Source organism: Mytilus californianus, unplaced genomic scaffold (assembly GCF_021869535.1).
Source record: "Mytilus californianus isolate M0D057914Y unplaced genomic scaffold, xbMytCali1.0.p SCAF_4, whole genome shotgun sequence".
In the NCBI taxonomy this organism is placed as follows: domain Eukaryota; kingdom Metazoa; phylum Mollusca; class Bivalvia; order Mytilida; family Mytilidae; genus Mytilus; species Mytilus californianus.
The window spans coordinates 14,449,083-14,473,642 of NW_026262690.1; the positions used below are offsets into that span (position 1 = coordinate 14,449,083).

Consider the following 24,560-nt stretch of genomic DNA (forward strand, 5'->3'; position numbering starts at 1 on the left):
AACAGGATATGGTTCAAATTATCATGAATAGCGAGACTAATTACTCAATCATTTTTTTGTTATGAACTCGGATTTAATACACCAGTCTCCATATGCATTGGTAAACATGCTAACAAAATATTGATGGCTGTATGCTTAAATAAAGTTTCCTAGGCTAGTTGCCAAACATACAGAATAATATTGACTTCTGTTTTAATATAAAAGCTTGATAGACGCTTTCAAATTAGAGAAAATAGATGACGGAAAATGGCTGTTCGACAACTTTTTCTCGGCCAAATATTTGTGTCAAGTCTTCTTCTTGCTTTTGCGTCTGAGCCGACGTTCGAGGATAAAGTTGACCAGACCATACAAGAGGTTAGTTTTAAGAAATAATATGTTTATGACGTCTTTGCACTTACTTGTAATCCATTCCTGGGACTATTATACTATAGTATAATAGTATAATAGTCCCAGTCCATTGGATATGTACTGATTGATAATTTAGTCGAGGTAAATGTGGTTTATTTACTATTAGTATAAATTGGTTTTGAACTAACTTTCAGCAGCTGCGATCAAGTCTTTTCTGTGTTTTTTTCTTTTTGATAGTTTTTTTTTCTTTGTGCCGATCTGATTAGTTGACAATTGTTTAAATATCTACGGTCAATGAACAGTAAATGGGCTGTTTCACTGATTATGTTAACATTTGGCATACAACATACAACTTTTACATATTGACCTTTAACTAAAAGTCCGTTTTAATGATGTAAAGTATTTATAGGGTCACAGACTTCGTCTTTTTTTTTAAATCAGTCAAAGTGGTGTTCTTGATGTAGAAAAAAATACAAAATGCGACGAAAGAAGCGTAGCTTCGTCGCGTAGTAAAACTTTTCAAGCGTCATTTTTCCATGTTTTTCACTTCATACTAGGTACATGTAGCAGATTTGATAAAACATAAATCTTATGATTATTTTGTATCAATAAAACAGAAATGTATGTGGCAACAATATATCACTTTTTACAAAAATCTATAAATTGGTTTTCGAGATTTTATGGTCTAAATACAATTTTAAGAACATTGTATACCGATTCCATGTGCTATCTATACAAATGTACATCAATTTTGAAAGAATTCGTCACATATTATGTCAGAAAATAAAAGAGATGAATGCATTATTTTTTTTTCGATATTTAGTTATAGTTTAACATGCCGCAGTTCTATGCAAAATCTTATACAAATCTCTGACGTTACCCATTTACTGTAACTTGACTTTAAAACAGCAATTGTGTATGCTCTGGCTGGACTGATAATCTACAACCCCGTCGTACGGGAGTTAATTATCATCAAGGGTTTAAGAAGTAACAATGAAAATGTGTCTTTAGGACCTAATTAAATCTTTATACGTGGTGCTATAAAAATCATACGACAAAGTTACTATGTTTTTACCAAACTGCAAATTCAATGTTTTGACAGAAAATGCCTTGTATAAGTTACTAAATTCCGAACTAAGGGATCGGTCATTTGTAACCTGAAAGGGGGAGGGGGCAGAAATCAATGGGGACCTTGAAAATTTTTGGGAACGGATAGGAGGTATCCAATTTTTAAATACTTCACAATGGGGGGGCATCGAATTTTTTTTACTAGATTTGAGCAATTCTGTTTTTTCAAACTTCCAAAAATTATAGCTAATTTGTTGATCACACTAAATTAGAATCTGCTTATTCAGCAGAAGAATGACAATATCAGGGATTGATGGTTTGATGCCTTAGTTTTTGTAGGATTTCTCAAAACTTTTCCATAATAATAAAACACTGATTATATTAATAGCCGTTTCCTTACATGATTAATACACTGTGTCTAAACTACCCCGGCAAAAAATGTTTGGACTCGATAGTATCTAATGTCCGGTACGGTGACGGACAATCAACAGACAGAGAAAAGGTAGAATTTCTGTTTATTTATTTGTTTTTTTAATGACATTGAAGAATAAACATACACATATAACTATTTTCGATTGTGTAATGTAATATTTTCTACAACCGTTCTAGATTAATGGAGAAATAAGTAAAAAGGCACATGAAAATGGTGAATTGAGTGAACCTTGCTACGAATTTGTTTAATTTCTTTTTAAATTGTGCACATTGTACGGAAAGCAAAGTACGGAAAGAAAGATATTAACACAGAGATTGCTTGGCTAGTCACTATGAGCACCTCAATATTTGCATTTCTGTGCATGGAACGAAAGAAATGGGTCATATCAAAATGGAAGGACCCTGTTTCGTCAATGTTGTTTATTACCTAAGGACCCGGTTTTGCCTCAGTATAGGACCCGGTTTTGTTTTGTTTTGAAACCATAAATTTATGAAAAGCTACGTTAACACGGATCTGAACATTGCCCATCGGAAGAAATTAAATATGTGAGTCAAAATGATGTTATAAAGATGTTATTGCAATACAAACATGTCGTGTTAAAATATATTTCAAACTGGAACTTTTCAAAATAGGGAGTAGACATTTTTGGATGCTATACGTATACCTTATTGAACTTATCTTCGAACTAAATTTAAATGGAAATAAATACTTTATAGCATGTACTTACATTAATTCCTTATGATATAAAAAAGAAGATGTGGTATGATTGCCAATGAGACAACTCTTCACAAGAGACCAAATGACACAGAAATTAATAACTATAGGTCACCATATGGCCTTCAATAATGAACAAAGCCTATACCGCATAGTCAGCTATAAAAGGCCCCGAAATGACAAATGTAAAACAATTCAAACGAGGAAACTAACGGTCTAATTTATGTACAAAAAAATGAACGAAACTAAATATGTAACAAAGCAACAAACGACAACCACTGAATTACAGGCTCCTGACTTGGGACAGGTACATATATACGGAATGTGGCGGGGCTAAACATGTTAGCGGGATCCCAACCCTCCTCTAACCTGGGAAATTGGTGTATCAGTACAACATAAGAACGAACTATAAAAATCAGTTGAAAAACGCTTAACTCATCAGATGGGTACAAATAGAAATACATCTAACAAATGCTTGTTTGTTTTCTATACTACTGTAATGATGTAAAAATAAGAAGATGTGGATGATTGTGTTACCATATCAATTTATCAAAAGAGTAAGGATAGTATGCTTTACTATACTATACGCTATGTTTACAATATATTTACTCATTCGATCATCCATTGACGGACAGTGAGAGAAAAAGCTCCGTTTTGAAGGCCGTACTTTGACCTATAATGGTTTACTTTTACAAATTGTGACTTGGATGGAGAGTTGTCTCATTGGCACTCATACCACATCTTCTTATATCTATAAGAACATTTTGGATATCTCAAATCAAAAGTTTGCCTCTCGAACGTGTATTTTATGTCCTCTTCGAAATACACAAGTTCTGAACTTCCCTATTAAAATCGAAATAATTCTATCATGCCATGCTCTACGCTCATTTTAACATGGGTAGGCATTATATTTGTCAATATTTTATACCTTGCTAACGCTTGGTTTAAAAATTTTAACAAATATAATGCCTACCTATGTTAAAATGAGCATTGAGCATGGCATGAAAGAATTATTTCTTTTTATAAATAAAAGTTGGTTTGAAACATTATAACGTCCAATATCTTCGCTTTCGTCTTCGTAGAACAACCTAAGTGACAATTTAGCCCGTGAAAAATTACAATGAGGCAGCTTTTTATCAGAGACCAAATGACGTAAAAGTTAACAAATATAGAACACCGTACGGCATCCAACAATGAGAAACGCCCATACGGCATAGCAAGCTAGATAAGGCCCCGAAATGAAAACTGTAAAAAAAAAAACTAATGTGAACACTAACGACCTGATTCATGTACAAAATATTAAAAAAAAAAACCAAATACATGTATGATATACAGCAACAAAAGACAACAACCGATTTAAAAGCTCCTAGATTCGGTACTGGCACATACAGAATGGCGGGGTTGAACGTGTAAGCGCCCCCTCCACCCCCCAAAAAAAATCAAGAAAAAAAATAAACTGGTTTAACAGCACAACATATGAACAAACTATAAAATTCAATGAGTTGAAAAAGGCTTAACTCATTTGATTACAGAGCCCCTATAGTAAATATGCGATTGGCGGCTGTCTCTGTTTTTTCGTCTTTTATTAAATTTTATGATGGTTTACGACATAGTTACATTATATCAGTGGCGGATCCAGGGGGTAGAGGGAGTACGACGACCCCCCCCCCCCTTTTGGTGGCTAGAAATAATTATTTTATCATGTTTTTTATGATTTATATATAATTTTTTATTTAGCATAAAATCGTAAAAAAAGTTCCCCTTGCTACGCTCGGCGGTGTAAAATCCGTTTATGAATATGCCCTTTTCAAAAATCATGGCCTCGGTCCGCCCTTGCATATTGACAATTTTAAACTTGACCAACGTGCTTAAATTGTAGAACACTTGTCAATGTACGATAATCATTATACAATGAAGAGATAAACCTATATATAATAGTTGTACTATATAGGGCAGTTGTTAACAACTTCATACTAGTGCATTAAAGAATTTGTTAATGTTAAAAAGAAAAAGAAGAAAAGAAAAGAGATAAAACATTATTATACATAATACTATTGTAACAAGGAGGGGTAAACAGATTTTTAACGCACTATTACTGTGATCCTTTTCGCCGCATGGTAATTCCTTTTCTTGGGCGATTCTGCATGCATATACATTTGTCTTATTCTCTTGCTTTATAATGAACGTTTAGTTTAAAATATTTATTTTCAAACGATCATACTGTCTCCCCCTTTAAGTAGAGCGGAACATTAAGATAATCATCTTGTTGTCCAGAAAATCACATATCAAATGCGCGTCCTTAAATTTTCAAGGCCGTACACTTTTTAAGTTTGAACACTTAAATTTACACAGTTGATATAAACAAATCTAATTGCGTTACAAAACCTTCATTTCTTTTAAATTTTTCCTTTTTTTATACAAAAAAAAATTGAAATTTGCTTTGTTTTAATATAGCAGGAATTCAAGTGTTTACGGATTCAAAAAGGTTATAAGTTATCCTCTGGAAGAAAATGTTTTTCAACGATCCCTCAAACTGCTGTTGAACGCCATATTTTAATTTTTGTCATGCGATTATGCATTATTTTCTATGACAAAACCGGGTCTGCTTTGTGAAATTTAAGGACAAAACCGGGTCGTACACATTGACAAAACCGGGTGCTTCAATTTTGACATGACCCACTTCTTTCATTCCATGCACAGACATGCAAATATTGAGGCGATCATAGTGAAAAGTCTTGAAATATCCGTGTTAATATCTTTCTTTTCGTACCTTTCTTTCCGTACAATGTGCTCAATTTAAAGAGAAATTAAACAAATTCGAGGCAGGGTTCACTCAATTCACCATTTTGATGTGCCTTTTTACTTATTTCTCCATAGATCTAGAACGGTTGTAGAAAATATTACATCACACTATCGAAAATAGTTATATGTGTATGTATATTCTTCAATATCATTAAAACAACATATAAATAAACAGAATTTCTACATTTCTCTGTCTGTTGATTGTCCGTCACCGTACCGGACATTAGATACTATTGAGTCCAAACTTTTTTCGCCGGGGTAGTTTAGATACAGTGTAATAGTAAAACACATCACTGAGCATATAGATTGTATTAGTTTTAGATCAGTCAACCAGGGCATTTAAACATGTTTTATATGAATATTTTTTCTTTATAACCTGGAGATGCTTTACCCTATAATAAAAACAATAAAATGTTTAAAAAGGAATTATAAAAAGATACCAATTTTATTTTGCCACACTCCGGTCGGCTCAATTTTTAAGATCCAAATCAACATATTCTTCCGGATTAGTATTTTTATCTGAAGTTAATTTACTAACTTCTCTAATGAAGGATAAGAACAAGTGCTAAAATTGTATAAATTAGTAAATGTCAATGAGACCATAACAGGCATTTCCAAATTAATTAACGCCACCACCAAGAGAGAGCATATGCCCCCTTTGCTCGCCCTAAAAAATCATGTTATTTGATTTTAAGCATAAAGTTGTTCATTTTTTATTCTTTTCTCCCATTCGTTGGTATGTATTCCAATTTCCAGAATTACCACCCCACCCCTTCCCCCATTTTCATTAATTCTGGATCCGCCTGTGATTTAAGCTGTAGTTCCACTACTTACGTAATATTTTATTTTATTGATTTCTCAAAATGATGTAAATAGAAATTGTATGCATGTATTTTAGTTATAAAGAATAAAAGTATTGAGAATTGTTGAGGGGGTTGAAATTTTCATGTTTTTAGAAGGGGCCTTGAATTTATTTTCATTCTTCAAGGAGGGGACTTCCAATATTTCCTCCCAGGTTTCCCAAATAAAAGAAAATTACCAGTCCCTATCCCTATGCTTAGACCGTTAGATTTAACCAAACCGACTCGTGTAATTTATATGAAATTTAAATCCTCATGATTATATGAACTTGGATAAGGAAAATATTTCTGAGTGTGTAATAGATATTGAAAAGATAAAAAGTGGAAAATGAATTACAACTTTACTATGCCTGGACTTGGTTGATCAATTAGATAAGTTATGGATACACTAAAGTGATCTTCTTATTCACGGAAACATCAGCATTTAAATGCCACGAGTAACACGACAGGTGTCACATGCGATACAGGATCTGCTGATTACCCTTCCGGAACAACTGAGATAACACCCTGTTTTGGGTGGGATTCGTGTTGCGCTGGTTTAGTTTTCTAAATAGCATTTGGTAGACTGTTGTTCGTCTTTCCGTCGTTTGTTTTTAGCCAAGGTATTGCCGGTTTGACTTAAGACAGACATACAACAAGGTTTAATTTGATTGTCTCTTTGCTCGGCTTCAATATTTTTCGCCTCTTGTTTTATTCATACTTTGTTAGGTAGCGCTACCAAATAGTGAGCTTCTCGTGCAATACAATAATGCTACATATTATTTATATTTTTGACACAGATTATGAATCATTGCAACCAGTGGATCCCTGGTTTAACTGTCAGTGTGGTAAAGGACGACCAGATATTGTTTGCCAAAGGTTATGGTGTAACCAATATACCGGACAAGAAACCAGTAACAAACAAGACTCTCTTTCAAATCGGTTCGCTTTCAAAAGCTTTTGCGGCTACACTACTTGTCAAACAGTTGGCTGACAGTCAAAAGTAAATACAATTCATTACATTGTGTTGATATATATATAGATATGATATAGATTACATATATTTATAAAGAACACTTCAAAAAGAGCAAAACACAACCAAAATAAAAACGAAAAGCAATACATTAACAATTTCGGATAACAATTAAATATCATAAGTCTTATATATAGATTTAGGTAGACCCGATTTCCTTCGAAAAAAAACTTAAAATAGATCCATTTTAGATAAGTCTTTCGGTCGTTACTAAAATTAAATATATCGCAGCTTTTCTTTTCTACATTTAGTGATAGCAATATCATGGCGTATGACTGTTGGTATTAATGTGTGTGTATTAACTATTGACGAAACATTTCGCATCGCCCATCTTTTACTAATTTATACGTTTTCCCAGATACTAAAGTCATTAAAAAGACAGCTTCTCGTTAAATTCCTAAACAGTCCGTGTATCACTTGAACGTTTAGAAACTAGTGTTCAATGCTTTTTAAAGCAGCAGATTTATATCCATCCAACGAAATTGAATGCTATAATATTCCATGAAAGGAATAAACACCCTACTTAATCGACAATTTGTATATTTCCCCTTTGATCTTACTGCCTTATATATATAGAATATTATGTAAAATTATGCCACTCCAGTTATTAAATGTAATTTAGAAAAGGAAAAACATATCTGAAATGTCCTTTATTCAATCATTTATGCGATTTATTTTAGTTTTTTTTTACCGATAAATACTTAATTTTTGTCCGACTTTGGTTGGATTATCATATAAAATTGGCTGTATAATAAAACTAAATGTAATAAAAACATTACAACATATGTATTCAAATTGATAGCTGGTAGCCTAACGTAAACAAAATGTCTAAATATTAAAGACGATCATTAAACGAAAAATTTAATGTTCTACGAATCATTAATGTTTTGTTTCCTTCTTAAGCTACAACCTCAACACAAAAGTGAAAGATTTGATGGATTCCGGATTTAGTTTTGTTCCTGGGAAAGAGGAGGCAACTGTAGTTGACATATTGGCTCATAGAATGGGCGTTCCTGATTATACAAATTTACGACTAGACCCATCACTTACCAGAAAGAACTTGCAAGAGTAAGTACAAATACAGATTTACGACTAGACCCATCACTAACCAGAGAGAACTTGCAAGAGTTAGTACAAATACAGATTTACGACTAGGCTCACCACTAACCAGAGAGAACTTGCAAGAGTAAGTATAAATACAGATTTACAACTTGACCCATCACTAACCAGAGAGAAACTGCAAGAGTAAGTACAAATACAGATTTACGACTAGACCCATCAATAACCAGATAGAACTTGCAAGAGCAAGTACAAATACAGATTTACGACTAGACCCATCAATAACCAGAGAGAACTTGCAAGAGAAAGTACAAATACAGATTTGCGACTAGGCTCACCACTTACCAGAGAGAACTTGCAAGAGTAAGTATAAATACAGATTTACGACTAGACCCATCACTAACCAGAGAGAACTTGCAAGAGTAAGTACAAATACAGATTTACGACTAGACCCATCACTAACCAGAGAGAACTTGCAAGAGTTAGTACAAATACAGATTTACGACTAGACCCATCAATAACCAGATAGAACTTGCAAGAGTAAGTATAAATACATATTTACGACTAGACCCATCACTAACCAGAGAGAACCTGCAAGAGTAAGTATAAATACAGATTTACGACTAGACCCATCACTAACCAGAGAGAGCCTGCAAGAGTAAGTACAAATACAGATTCACGACTAGACTCATAACTAACCAGAGATAACTTACAAGAGTGAGTACAAATACAGATTTACGACTAGGCTCACCACTAACCAGAGAGAACTTACAAGAGTAAGTACAAATACAGATTTACGACTGGACTCATCACTAAACAGAGAGAACTTACTAGAGTAAGTACAAATACAGATTTACGAATAGACCCAACACTTACCGGAGAGAACTAGCAAGAGTAATTACAAATACAAATTTACGACTAGACCCATCACTAGCCAGAGAGAACTTGCAAGAGTAAGTACAAATACAGATTTACGACTAGACTCATAACTAACCAGAGATAACTTACAAGAGTGAGTACAAATACAGATTTACGACTAGGCTCATCACTAACCAGAGAGAAATTGTAAGAGTAAGTTTAAATACAGATTTACGACTAGATCACTAACCAGCGCTAACTTGCAAGAGTAAGTACAAATCAGTGTGAAACCGGAAATGACATGTTCTCAGCCGGAAGAAGCAAATTAACTCCCTTATTTCTGGCAAAAGTACATACAAACCATATCGGTATGAAGAAACCTTTAATTTGATGCCAGTAGTAACTTTAAGTAAACCGAAAGTAACTTCTAATCTATGATATTGAAATTATTTTAACCACCTTATTTTTGTCTTTCACTGCATTGTTGTTTCAAAATATGTCGCTTAGGTATTTTGTATATGATATCGTACAGTTTATACGCTTTTGAAAGTGACCCTGTTTAACTGAACACTTTATTTTGTAAGAGTTATCTCCATGAACACTGTTTTTCTTGTTATGACTACTCCTTTGCAACCGTAAAAGAAAGCTACAAATTATTTTCGAATTTCTCGTTATATCCTCAGAATGTTACTTTTAATTTTGACCGGACCGTTTCGGAGACTCCATATAAGAGTTTTTTGAAATAAGGGAAATGTAATTGTAACTAGAAAACCATAAAATATAGAGACCTAGGGTCTTTTGATTTGAGGTCCTTTGTCCACTAAAAGAAACCACGACACATAGATTTTGGTTGAAAGGGAAAGTTATCATTCAATTGGAGTTTTCACCCCTCTTTTATCTAAAACTAGCTGTATATGACCTTGAAGAAGGTCAACCGGAAACTACCTTTTCTTAACTGGAAGTAGCCATTTTGCATTATTTTCTTGTCAAAGTTGCTTAAACTTTTTTTTTAATCAGTGTGAAGCCGGGCAGGTTCAATTGAAACCGAAAGTGAAATTTTGAAAACCGGAAGTACCTACTTATCTACCTTATATTAAGCAAAAGTATATATAAATCATATATTTTTAGAATCAGCGTGAATTAAGCTATTATCTGACACCAGAATTGACATTTTGGACCGAAAGTGAATATTTTCCTATCAAAATATATGCATTTAGGGTGGGAAGACCTTCAATTGTTCTCTGAACAATTGTTTTTTTTTTCTTCCGCCACTTTTTGATGTCGAGATTTTGTTTTTGTTTCACAAGATATCGAAAAGTATTTTTGGTACATGATATCGAACAATAAATACACATTCGCAGTTGACCCTGTGTAACCGTACACTTTCTCCTGTGAGAGTTATCTCCTCGTACACTGTTTTACTTGTAATGTCTACTCCTTCGCAACCATAAATTTTTAAAGACGAATTTATCTTGCCAAATACCTTGTAGCATCCAAGGATATTTTGTTAAATTTTGTCCGAAGCGAAACGGAGACTCCATATGAGAGTTATTTCCCATTCAGTATTTGACATAGTGATATATGAATGTTACTCATTAACTGTAAGTTATAGAGACCTAGGGTATTTTGATTTGATGTCATTGATCCACGAAAAGACATTTGAGGTCAAGGTCATGATCTAAATTTTAATATTTGATTGTTTTCCCTTTTCCTTAGAAACCGTAATAAGTAATGACAAAAAAAAATTTTGGTAAAAAAAGTACCGTCCCTTTTAATAGGAGAGTTTAAAATAAGTTGTATGGAGATATAAACCATGAATCATACATAGTATAGACGTAGAGTATATTTGTAAGACTCTGAACCGCGATGGTACTCCGAGTGATGGTTTGACGCTGAAGTGCGTTTTTCATCACACTGAAGTGCGATGGTGGCATTGTGACGCTATCTTGTTGATAGCTACGCCGAAGTGCGATGATGGTAACGCTGAAGTGCGATGATCTACACAAACTACATTTTCATTTCTTTTCATGTCGATGTAGAAGTCAATTTGTATGTTAGCAGCAATTTCCAGGTTTTTAAGTTGATAAGGGGCTTATAAACTTTAAATACTACGAGAAACGGGGAGGGTTGGTGGATAGGGAAAAGTTTTCTCTCTGTAGCGATTTTCATTTTCGAAATCTTCAAAAGGTTCATTTTTACGTACGATGGAACGTGACATTCTCTAAATACATACGGGTCCGCAGACAGACTCTGGTTTATAATATTAAGGTTAACGAGGAACTCATGAGAGGATCAACGTAAAGATAAAATGCTAAAATACCTGTACAGAATAACGCAGAACTATGTCCACATGTAGAAAATCAAAGAGGACGATCTCTCATTTAGTATGCAGACAATAATAAATGTAAATTTATTTACTAAATATTAAGAAAATCTACTTGTCATAATAATTGCACGTTTGTAAATTTTGAACTAGTCATCACGCGTCAAATAGATCATCGCACATCAGCGAACGGACCATCACACTTCAGCGTAGACCATCGCACTTCAGCATGACCATCGCACTTCAGCGTCCCCATCGCACCTCCGAGTCCTACATATTGATTTGCGATCATCCTTTTATAGCCTTGAAATTGAGTACAAGGTCAAATGAGAATTTAACATTCTAGATTTTGACTTTTTCTACAACTTCATATTAGTACATGATAAAGCCATAGGATTTTTTGCATTAGGTTTGGATACTTCTTTCCTTGAAAATGTCAACCGGGCGTGACCTTGAGTCAACCGGAAGTAGCAATTATCCACTTCTTTCATGGAAAAATCATATATTTTCTAATCGGCATGCAAAAACCTATTATTGAGACCGGATGTGAACTTCTGTAAACCGGAAGTAGCAAATTATGTCTCTTATTTCTGCCAATAGTATATCGAAACCATATATTTTTGGAATCCGTGTGAATCCGGAAGTGACATGTTCTTTAACGGAAGTAACAAATGATCTCCCTTATTTCAGGCAAAAGCACATAGAAACCATATTTTTTGTAATCAGTATGAAGAAACCTATGATTTGATGCCAGTAGTAACTTTGTGTAAACCGGAAGTGACTTCTTATCAATGATTTTGAAATTCAAAAGTGGAAATACCTTCAATTGCTCTCTGGACAATTGGTTTTTAATTCCTTTTCCTTTTCTTTTCAATCTAATTCTTATCTTGTGAATTCGATACCATTTCATTATTTTTTGTATTTTGTTTAACTTGATTCACTTTTTGGGAATACTTTTGTCTTTTCTTAATCTTTTTGCATAACTTATATTCTGTTGTAAACTGTAGTTTAATATTTGAATTATTGACATTTTGTCAAAACTCTTTCTTTTTTTCTTTGTTTACCTCCTCAAATACTGTAGAACTGATGTTTGATATATTTAGCATTAAAAGTTCAGTTTATTTTTATTAGACCATATTTAATACTCTGTGCATTTTGATGAGAGATGCCTAATGACAAAATATTTAGGAAATCTAAAGACAGAGTAATCTTTATTGCTTATGATCATCCCTATTCATGAAGACCAAATCGTTGTAATTTTCTCGCTTTGACGAAATCGCAAAGGCAAAACTAAGGCATGTTGTTTCTGACGATGGTGGCGTCAAGAATGTATTAGTTTGTGATTAGGCCTTTTTATGCGGAACCACTAGTGGTAGGTCAATAAAACTTGGTATGTATTTGGCCCCGCATCCTCAATCATGGTCTGTTGACTTTGAAACTTTTGAGTTTACATTTTTAAGTGTGTGATGATGTCAGTTAAGGGGAACCACTGATAATACGTTAATGATATTTGGTATGCAGTTGTATCAACATTAACACATCTCATATCCATGGAGATCATTTGTCATTTTAATTCAATATCTGCGTAAAACTATCAAAATTACCTACAGGCCAGACATATTTGATAATAAAATTGAGAATGGAAATGGGGAATGTGTCAAAGAGACAACAACCCGACCATAGAACAGACAACAGCAGAAGGTCACTAACAGGTCTTCAATGCAGCGAGAAATTCCCGCACCCGGAGGCGTCCTTCATCTGGCCCCTATACAAATATATATACTAGTTCAGTGATAATGAACGCCATACTAAACTCCAAATTGTACACAAGAAACTAAAATTAAAAATAATACAAGACTAACAAAGGCTAGAGGCTCCTGACTTGGGACAGGCGCAAAAATGCGGCGGGGTTAAACATGTTTATGAGATCTCAACCCTCCCCCTATACCTCTAGCCAATGTAGAAAAGTAAACGCATAACAATAAGCACATTAAAATTCAGTTCAAGAGAAGTCCGAGTCTGATGTCAGAAGATGTAACCAAAGAAAATAAACAAAATGACAATAATACATAAATAACAACAGACTACTAGCAGTTAACTGACATGCCAGCTCCAGACTTCAATTAAACTGATTGAAAGATTATGTCTTCATCATATGAATATCAAGCACAATCCTTCCCGTTAGGGGTTTAGTATCATACCATCATAACATATATGAGAAGAACATAACCCGTGTCATGCCAGACTTTATGTCAATAGTGTACTAAAAAACAATATCTTTTATTTCAAACCTGAATAGCATAAATTGTAAGATTATTTCATGTACCTATAAGGTATGTGCAGAAATCTTTCGTAATCCCTTGAAGATAAATTTTCTATAAATTTTTTTTTCAGTCGATTCAAGCATATGAATTCTGTTAAGAGTTTGGGAACATCTTTCCTGTACAGTAATATGATGTATGGCTTTGCTACCTATCTGTCTGAGAAACTTGGAGGTCATACATGGGAGGAATTAGTGGATTCTGAAATCTTCAAGTCCCTTGGAATGACATCATCTACTTTTATCACCACTGTGGCGGATGTAGAAAATGTTGCACAAGGTTACGATAAGGGTCCTCGATCAAAAGGCTACCTTGTACCAGTGCCATTAGCGTTTAGCAGGTAAGTTTTACGCAGATAATGTATTTCTAATTAAAAAGATGAACCATATTATGATGCCGATCAAAGAAGAAACACGCCTCCTTATCTTCACATTTGATCCCGATGTCATCACTGATTGGCTGTGTGCCAAGCGTTTGAAAATCGCGTCATTTCCGCGATGCATATTTTTATCAACGAACGTTTCTAAGGACCTTTAACAATCAGAATAAAAAATGTTTACTTATATTTTTGCATTGCACAAGGTCATGCGTTTCTCAGACTATTGTGACTACACTGATTGATACAGTAGTCTTGGAGAATAGTTGTAATTGGCTTTGAGTAACTGCGAGTACTCTTAATACTCTTATTTTGGTGCTTTGTGTCTATTGCAACGGTTTTTATGTTAGTTGTTTTGTGCCTCATACCGATCATTTGGGTTTAGCCAATCGCAACTGATTTTTACAGTTTGTTCTTATGTTGTGATGTTACACCACTGTCGAAGGTAAGATGAGGGTTGAGCGCTCACAAACATGGTAACCACACCCCATTCTTTACGTGACTGTCCCAAATCAAGAGCATGTAGTTCAGGAGCTGTCGTTGGTTCATGTCCGTCTTATTTGTTTTTCGTAAATTGTTTTGTTATAAATTAGTCTTCTCGTTTGAATTGTTTCACATTTTTCATGTTGGGTCCTTTTATAGCCTATTGTATGGTATGGGCTTATCTCATTGTTGAATGCCATATGTTGCCTATAATTGCTTACATCCACTTCATTTGGTGGATAGTAGTCTCAATGGCAATCATACCACATCTCTACTACATAAAATCAAGATAATGAAAAATGGTGCTAATAACAAAGCTTATGTCTGCATGAATACAAGAAAAGCGTCTGACAGTAATATCCAAAATGTTGAGTGTACAGTAGTTGAAATGCATTTCTGACTAGTTAAAAACTTAATTGAATATAAATTACTTTCGAAGTCATGAAAAAACATGTATAATAAAACATTTTAATAGGCTGATGATATGGTATCACACAACACAATAGTTCAATTCAATAAACAATTTAAAGAACTATTAAGGTAGAAATTCTAAAAATATAGTTGCATAAAATTAACCCGCAAAACCGAAGGTCAGCCAAAAAAAAGAAGTGTCATATTAGTACTGAGATGGCACACTATATAAATGGTTTATATAAACAGAGTCAGCTAACAAACAAGTCTCCCTAGTGTCCATAAAAAATATAATTAGGGATCTGCTAAAATCAGCCCTCTGAAAAACCAAAAGAGAAATCTGCTACAAAACTCTCCCCCTGCTATAAAAAGAGGTCAGAATTTAACAAAGCCTTTCTCGTAAATAGTTGCCTCTCAACCCAGTTCTAATGAGCACGATTCAAATAACTCGAGGGGGGGGGGGGGGTAATTAGTCAACCAAAACTGTTAATTAACGTTATGCACTAAGCTTTCAGAATATTTAAAATCTACTGTTCTATGTAAAATAAATGATAAACTATACTATCATAGGAAGAGTTAAAACTCATAATGTCTAAACTTAAAACTGTCACTAGATAACTCAAATATTCGCTTAAATTCAATGTGCACCTACACCTTGCTTTCAGGCCTCCTAACTTCTTGTTCTGTTTCTGTTTATTATAACTGCTCCCCGAAAATAGACCCTGACATCACCTGTACTTCTTTCTCTAGCTGCCTTATGCGCTCTCTTAGCTTGTGTTTTCTTAAAGCATCTCTCTTTTTCTCCAATAACTGGACCTTTAACTCTTATTCCCCCTCGAGCTCAATATCAGAAGACTGAGAAGGACCAATAGCACCAGGACATAATTTTTCACCGAAATCTTCTTGTTCTTCTGGTTTAGATGATAAATTCAACAGACCGTTGTCATCCATGCTTGGCTGAAATGATAACTGAACAACAGAATCCGTTGTACCAAAACTGTTGATATATTTATAATCACTTCACGGAACAGATCGTTTGGGTCTACCGCTCAAGTTATAACAAAACGTTTTCAAAAACATTCATTAAAATTTTTCTCTTAAATCTATCGAAGTTGTTGATCGACGCTTCAACTCGAAATCAAATGCATTCTATATAAAACAACTAAGTGTTTACCGTGTGAAAACCAGTCTTAAAGTGAATATCACAGGTATGTAATGTAACAGGTAAATGCAAGTGAGTAATTTGCAACTGATGTTTCAATCAGAAAATGTATAACAAAACTTTGGTAAACAATTTTGAAACAGTGAAGTAGAATAAATCTTGCAAGAAAGTAAAATTCTTTCTCAGTATTTAATCATTTTTATTAGAATAACAAAATCCAAAAAAGTATCAATCGGCAATCCTCGGCAGATTCCGGTACCCATATCGAACTTAATTTAGATAACCGGAATCTGCCGAGGTTTGCCGATTGACAACATACCAATATGGCAGCAAAAGACACAAGAACATTAGAAATAGCAATAAACTTTCAAAACGTTTCTCTATTTTCAATAATGATTTTTTTTTGTTATATACAAGCTGTAAATGATTAATGACTGTTTTAGGTGAATATCAGTGTTGATTAAACTATTTTAATAAAACGGTATATATTTTCTTTATAGGGAGTGGGGATTATGGGCGGGATCTGGTGCTATTATGTCCAATGCTGAAGATATGACTAAATGGATGAAATTCCATTTGAATGGAGGCCTTGACAAATCTGGCTTTCCATTAATGAATCAGTCTTATTTTGATGCATTACACGAAGAACATATCGGTTTATCCTACACCACAGTCAATAAATATTTCAAAAATCAGATACAGCCAACGGAAGAAACAGGATATGGATTGGGATTTAAACTCGGAACATATAGAGGTGAGTCATGGTGATATTTTCTGAAATTGTTTTTCTGTAATGTGTAGATGATTACTTCTTCATATAAAAAGAAACCAGGATATGGGTTATCCATCCATGACACAAAATCAGTACATGCACATCAAAAACACAAAAAGCAAAGGAACAGCGCTTTGATTGCATTTTTATTATCTTTTGCTGATACTGTTGATTTTTCTTTTATTGCCGGTTAATCATGCAGGCACCCTCTTTAATTATATATTACTTTATTCATTTATTCGTTTAATCAAAAAGACATGAAAGGGTGTGATTGATAGCGTACACGTATTTTTGTGTTTATATCCCTTACCGAAAAATAAGCTCTGCGGCAAACATTTGCCGCAAGTTTGCAGCAAACATTGCTGCAAACTTGCCGCAACCATTTTACCATGCAAATGAAGGTTGCGGCAAGCTTGCTGCAAACATAATTATGCAAATTAGATTTGCCGCAAGCTTGCGGCAATTGTTTGCTGCAAGCTTGCGGCAATTGTTTGTTGCAAACTTGCGGCAAACTTGCAGGAACTACACATTATACCAATGTCAGGTGTGTAGACATATTTAATTTATCTCTTTCAAATTACACAGCAACATTTTTAAAAAATCAATTCATGTCTGTATACAAACAGTCATTGAAAGAGTTCTTGCAAACTTACAAGATTTAAGGAAATACATACATGCATTTGAGTTTTGAAAAAGGGGGCAGGGGTCATTCTCAAATGACATCATATACCTGTATTAAGAAATGAAAAAGGATAAATCTCAAATGTGTATTGAGTATAAAGCTAGGTAACAATTGCATAACAGAATTGAACTTACAATGTAGTTTTAATAAACATGGTACAATACATCAGTTACAAAATTCAAACTTATAATAGCTAAAGTTTTTCATTACACACATACATGTATATATAGTTGCTTACTTTATTATGTATGATGATAACATTAATTATTTTATTAAAACATTCTATGAATTATATGTACTTACAAAATTACATACTGAATATCTTTATCTATTGACCCAAAATGCCTCCTTGATCTCTTATTTGTGAAATGCATTTTCCAAACACAACCAACATGACCTAGCCACAATTTCAAATTGAAAACTTCCAGGAAGTGCCAACTAGGCATGCCCAGTCAATATTGTGTAATTCTTGCAATGTTCTGGCAAACATATAGAATGGTCAAAGTTTTCTGCAATCTTGCGGCAAACATATAGAATGGTCAAAGTTTTCTGCAATCTTGCGGCAAACATTCTTTATAATTTTAAACTTTCTGGCAATCATACGGCAAACATTGATGTTTCTGCAAACTTGCCGCAAGCTTGCAGCAAAAAGCTGCAATGTTTGCCGGAAGTTTGCAGCTAGCGGCAAACATCTGCAAACACTATTTTCTGTGTTCCTGCAAACTTTTTGTTTGCGGCAAGCTTGCAGCAAGTCTGCTGCAAGTTTGCGGCAAACAATTCAGTTCCATAAGGGATAGAAAGAAGATGTGGTTTGATTGCAAATGAGACAACTCTCCACAAGAGACCAAGTGACACAGAAATTAACAACTATAGGTCACCGTACGGCCTTCAACAATAAGCAAAGCCCATACCATGTCTAGCACAATGTCTGATATTAGGTGTATAAAATTAATGTCTTGGAGTTGCTAACGCCACAAGAGTTTACAGTACCGTATACTATGGTTTATTGTTTTACTTGTTTCTGTGTTTCTGGTGTATTGGAAATGAGGAGTTAAGTATTGAACTTATTCTGAACTCATCTATACAATATATATGAGTGTTGCCGTATCCCTTTCTGTGCTTTACAATTTCATAACTTCCGTGCCATATGTTGACACCAATGTTTACACATGATCGGTTTCAAGTTTGTAAAATAGCATCTGCATCATTTTATAAGATAAATGTACAGTTAGGCTTCAAAAAAACAATCACTATCGTAAGTGTTATAATTTTTTGTGTTTTAATGTTTTAATATATACCTTTTTATTTATGTCAATTATTAGATTTCATCTTATTACATGTACGTTATTTATTTACTTGTAACCGGATGTTTTTAATGTAGATTTGGTAGTACGCATGCGTTAATTTAATTGTAATCCGAAACTAACTCGAATGATTCAGCGCCCTCCACCCACTGCCGTTTCTCGTTGGAGTAATCGGAATAAAACAACTGGACTATTCGGGTTAATCCAAACCACGTTGGTTGCGTATCTGCGCAAGTGTACAAATGGGAAATTTAATTGTGAATCCGAAAGTTTCAAAAAAAATGATAAACAGAATTTTCATTACTTCATGCAATGCATCTTATGTTAATTTCAAGTATCTACGCGGAGAGTACGACTTAAACTCAAAATTACACGGATTTAGTTGTTCCGTCTGTGTTCAGATCTTTAACGCAATCAAGTCATATTCCGGTTTTAGAAAAACAAGCGTTTTTTAAAACGAAAGTTAGAATATTTCAGTATGTCATTGCGATAATAAAGAGTCAAACGCACACGTAAATTTACTGGTGTTTTACACTTCAAACGATGCACCGTCAGTTGACAGAAATATCAATGTACGAACTAATGTCAGTTGACGGAATCCATATCGAAAGTACGTAGTTTTCATGTCAGTCATTGTCAGAATGTCCCCAATGTCAATGATTACCTTTATTGCCTTACGTTTCAAAGTTTTAAGTGATCAAAAACGGGATTTGACGAATAAATAGTCCAGCTTTTTACCGTTATTCGTCATAAGGTACTTCCATTACGACCCTCGAGTACCGAACCAGTAATTTGTTGCTGTCAATCGTATTATTTTTCATGAAACATTTCAGAAAATGAACGTTTGACGCCTGACGGAAAAGGACATCCCTACTCTCGTACTTTTGTGTAAAAATATTAGATAAAAAACAAATATGATTCTACCAACAAATTGGTGGTTCCCGATTTGGGTCAAGACCATACAGAGAATGGACGGGTTTGAAATGTTAACAAGTGCTCAAAACCCAATCCCTGATCTGAGACAAATCTGCATTGGATATATTTAGCAGTTTTTAATATAGATAAGATAAGATAAGATAAGATAAGATAAATTTTATTAATCAATTTTGGGCCCGATGGGCATAAAAATTATAATAAATTATATGTTTATAATGAAAAAACAAGGAACTGTGAACAACTATAACAATTCATGCTTAACTGATTGATGTTGGTTTTAAACCCTACTTTAAGCACACTTGACTAAAATCATGGTGGCCAGATTTTTTTTTGTACGAAAGAAGTCGGAATACCCAAAGTGAACTATCTACACGTACCTTTGACAGAAAAACTTTCAAGTGAAACCTAATCAATTACTGATATAATTGCTTGCATCAAGTCGACCGTATAGAATTATAAAAAAAATTAATTTGAATCAACAGTATTTGTAGATTTTTATGTTGAGTGTAGTCAGCTTTTGTAGAGACATGAGTAATATTAAAGAATATTATTATTTGAAGGAAAAAATACGTCGAAAGCAATAATGGGACACATCAGGGTGGGTCTGTGTGGGCTGCTTCCATTGTAAATCAAGTTACCTTTTATGCATCTTCTTCCACCTCAGAGCTATCATCTCTTTGATTTTACATAGAAATGCAATTCATTTGTAAGAATTTGTATCTAAAGGAAGAAAATTGTGTGTTTTTACTTATTATTTTAACAGATTACCTTTTTTATGAGTCAATGTTTTTTCCATCTCAGCAGCCATTTAAGGGGACATATCTCAGATAATCTAATTTTACAAAGGAATGCATAGAAAATTTACATATTTTGATTTGTAATAAGAAAACGAGTTCTGTAGCCCCAACTTTCCCTTATATTTTCTGAAAGTACATTATTTTGGCTATTGCTTCATAATTTAATTTTAAAATCCTATCATATAGTTTTCTTTCTGTTCACACTAAATATGTTTTCCATGTATAAACTTTACAAAATTTGACAATAGTTCCCAGCCTTTAGCTTGAAAAAAGCTTCTGTAACCCACACCTTTTTTAATATTTTTTACAATATAAAAATAAGGAGATGGAGTATGATTGCTAATGAGACAACTATCCACCAAAGTTCAAATGAAGGGAATGTAAGCAATTATAGGCAACCGTACGGCCTTCAACAATGAGAAAAACCCATACCGTATAGTCGGCTATGAAAGGCCCCGACATGAAAGATATGAAACAATTCAATTGAGAAAACTAACGGTCTAATTTATAACAAAATAATTTACGAAAAACTATTATGACAGACATAAACCAACGACAACCACCGAACTACAGGCTCCTGACTTGGGACAGGCACATAAAGAATATGGCGGGGTTAAACATGCTTGTAAGCGCTCAAACCTCCCCAAACCTGGAACAGTGGTGTAACAGCAAAACATAAGAACAAACTATAAAATTCAGTTGAAAAAGGCTAAACTCATAAGATCGATACAAAGAAAAACATCAAACAAAAACACAGACAGGACATGGCAGGGTATATATACATCCCTCATCCCTACCAACAAAAAAGTACAGATCTGAGAATTCTCACAGTTACTGGCAGCTAGTTCAAAGCCAATAACAAATAATGAAAAAAACCATGTATCTAAGACTAAAATATCAATCAGTACACATCCAACACCCAATGAATTTAGTGTGAAAACGTCATTAACAGTCAGAGAAAAACATGACCTTGTGCAATGCCAAAATATAGGTATCGACAGATTGTAGTACCGTGAAAGTACATATGTTTAATATTTAGTATGGTTTTAATTTACTGATAACAAACTCAATATTTATACCAATGAAAACAATATTCAAAGATTTAATTACATTGTTGAAAAGGTAACCTTTTAGAATAAGTTTATTTAAAGGATTGATAAGTTTACTCGGATCGTATCTAAATTTCCGGGCTCGGTTAACAACATCACCGTAATATTTAGGATGTGCTATTCCGTGTGTAATAAGTTTTCTACAGGTACAGCCAAACTTTCAAACCAAATCTTTGTATATATGGAAGAATTTAGTAACGGTTTTAAGTAATTTGTGGTAACGAAATCCCTGACTTAATAATTTACTTGTAATACATAGATTACGCTCATTGAAATCTAAAACGTCACTACAGACACCGGCATAGCGAACGAGTTGGGATATATACTAGTAAACACCAAAGGAACATCACTGTCTAAAAAGGGAAAATTAACAATAGGGAAAGAAAAATCATCCCTTTTGTCCTAAATTTTTGTGTAGAGTTTCTGGTGTAATACTGAAATATCTTAATCTAGGAAAGGACAGGCTGTTAATATTAGCATGATATAAACTAAATTTGGCAAGTATCATAAAAATCTGTCGCTTTTTATTTACACCCCATCAACCTCGACAGTGTTTTTTCTTAATATTATTAATTGATTTTTTTTAAAAGCAGAACCTTATTTTTTCGACAGCAATGGTAGTTCAATTCTTTATCTTCGTATGTATTATAAATAAGGGAAGTAATACATTTTCTACCATTGGGCAAATCACCAAAAAAAAAACTCCTCATTAAAAAAAAATGGTTAACATATTGATGGTTGGTGCATGAATGTTATCATGCTTTGTTGAAACAATTTTTAATTGCAGGTAAAAATATGTTGTTACATGGTGGCAGTACCTTCGGTTATAGATCTTTTATGACCTTATTTCCTGAGCAGAAAGTTGGTGTCTTTACTTCTATGAATGGGGAAGATCAAGATGATAACTCGTATAAATTCCGCGTCCTGCTTCACAACTTCCTGTCGGATAATGCTCTGAATGTCTCGCCGTGGCTAAATGCTTCGTCAATAATACAACAGCTTTCGGAACCTAGATATAAAGGATATAGCACAAAAACTCAGGCAAAACGAAGTTTGACGGATTACGTTGGTCATTACAATAGTCCGATATACGGGAATATTATCGTAGAGATGAAGGAAAATGGCAAACTAGGTCTAATCTATGGAAATGGTACATGGAATTTATGGCCAAAATCCACTAAAGATGAATTCAAAGGCACTGCAACAGGAACTATAAAGTACCTGATGAATATGTGGAAAATACTTTTCATTCCCGATGCAAATGATGATTCCATTTTATCTGTTAAGGTCAACAGTTTCTGTATCAGATGTGGTAACAACAAGCCACCAACATTCTCAAGAGTTGATCAATAATTTCATAACGTATATTTGATAAAGTTTTCTTTTCTATTTCTTTGCTGGCATAAATTAGTGTAAATATCTAAAGCTTCAGCTGCTTAAGGTCATACGATACAGTTTTGATCCCACGGTGATTTTTTACGAAAATTTGCATACAAGCTAACTTTCACCTTGTCAATTCAAATATGTAATAAAAAAACTAATCTTATTTGCTATACGAGTTCACGTGTAAATGCGTTGTGATCACTTCCGTTTATCACAAGCCTTTGACGTGTTAACTTGTAATTCTTATCAAACAATTTGTGAAAAATTCCCACCCGCATACCTCCCTTAATTTTATCTTTAGAAGTAGATATCATATGTATACTAGTATATGTTTATTAGTGGAGCAGATTTTTCTCCTCACCTTTGCTATTCTTTGTCATTTGTTCAATTGATATGATTTTAGTTGATGTAATTCCGTATTAATTATGTATTATAATTTCATATTAATTATGAACTTTTATGTCAAATCTTTTATTTGCAAAATGTATTTTTTGCATTTTATGATTTTGAATAAATGACCTTTTTTCGTCAATTTAGTTTTTATATCATATAGCAAAACAAGCTCAGACTCTGGCCTGTGTATACATTAGTATGTTTATGGTATCTGTCTGTCTGTCTTAAATACTATCATGTGCTAATTTAAGAGATAACTGGGGTCCACATTTTAGGCATTTACTCAAATTTTCTGTTTCTTGGACTTTTCTATCCTTTGGACAGACATACCTTACTTTGTTGTTTCAAAACATAAACACATGCGGATTTTTGTAAAAAATTTGGAATATCTTCTCAACATAAGTATGCTCTAAATTGGTGAAATAATTTTTTTTTTTTTTAAATGTTTGTGATTTTATTAGCGACGTTATTATCTCCACTATAACTGTATCGTATGCCCCTTTAATAATATTTACTCAAGAAAGATTTATATCACTTTGTTTTATTTTAAAAGTTATTTGTTCTAATCTCGAATTATATTGATGCTATTGTCATGTCAAATGTGTATGCCCTTCGTGGCACTTAATTAGAATAAAATATTCCCCTTCGTCTTGTTGTACAATAAATTATATGTATTCCAGCATGTATTTTTTTTTACAAATTGTAATGAAGAAAAAGACATTGAATATACGACAATAAGACAGCAAACCAACACAAAAAACATCAACAAGTAAAAAAATAAGTTATCGTCTTTAAATATATTTGCAAATATGTATTTCGATCAACATCAGCATCAAGGATTGAAAACAGGCTTATAGATCTGACAGAAACAAAGAAAAAAAGTAAAAAATTAATACATTACGAAAAAGAGGTGAATAAAAAAGGTGAGAGACAACATCGTGGTCAAACGAAAGC

The 24,560-nt window shown here is 33.6% G+C and overlaps 1 protein-coding gene across 1 annotated transcript; it reads left to right on the forward strand.

The window, feature by feature from the left end:
* The first annotated feature begins 71 nt into the window (after positions 1-71).
* Positions 72-24,254, forward strand: LOC127737524 (gigasin-6-like). Its single transcript, XM_052248333.1, has 6 exons — positions 72-354; positions 7,005-7,207; positions 8,141-8,305; positions 13,872-14,138; positions 16,731-16,984; positions 22,618-24,254. The coding sequence occupies exons 1-6, from the start codon at positions 247-249 to the stop codon at positions 23,181-23,183; spliced, it is 1,563 nt and encodes a 520-aa protein (XP_052104293.1). The 5' UTR covers positions 72-246; the 3' UTR covers positions 23,184-24,254.
* Positions 24,255-24,560: the final 306 nt, after the last annotated feature.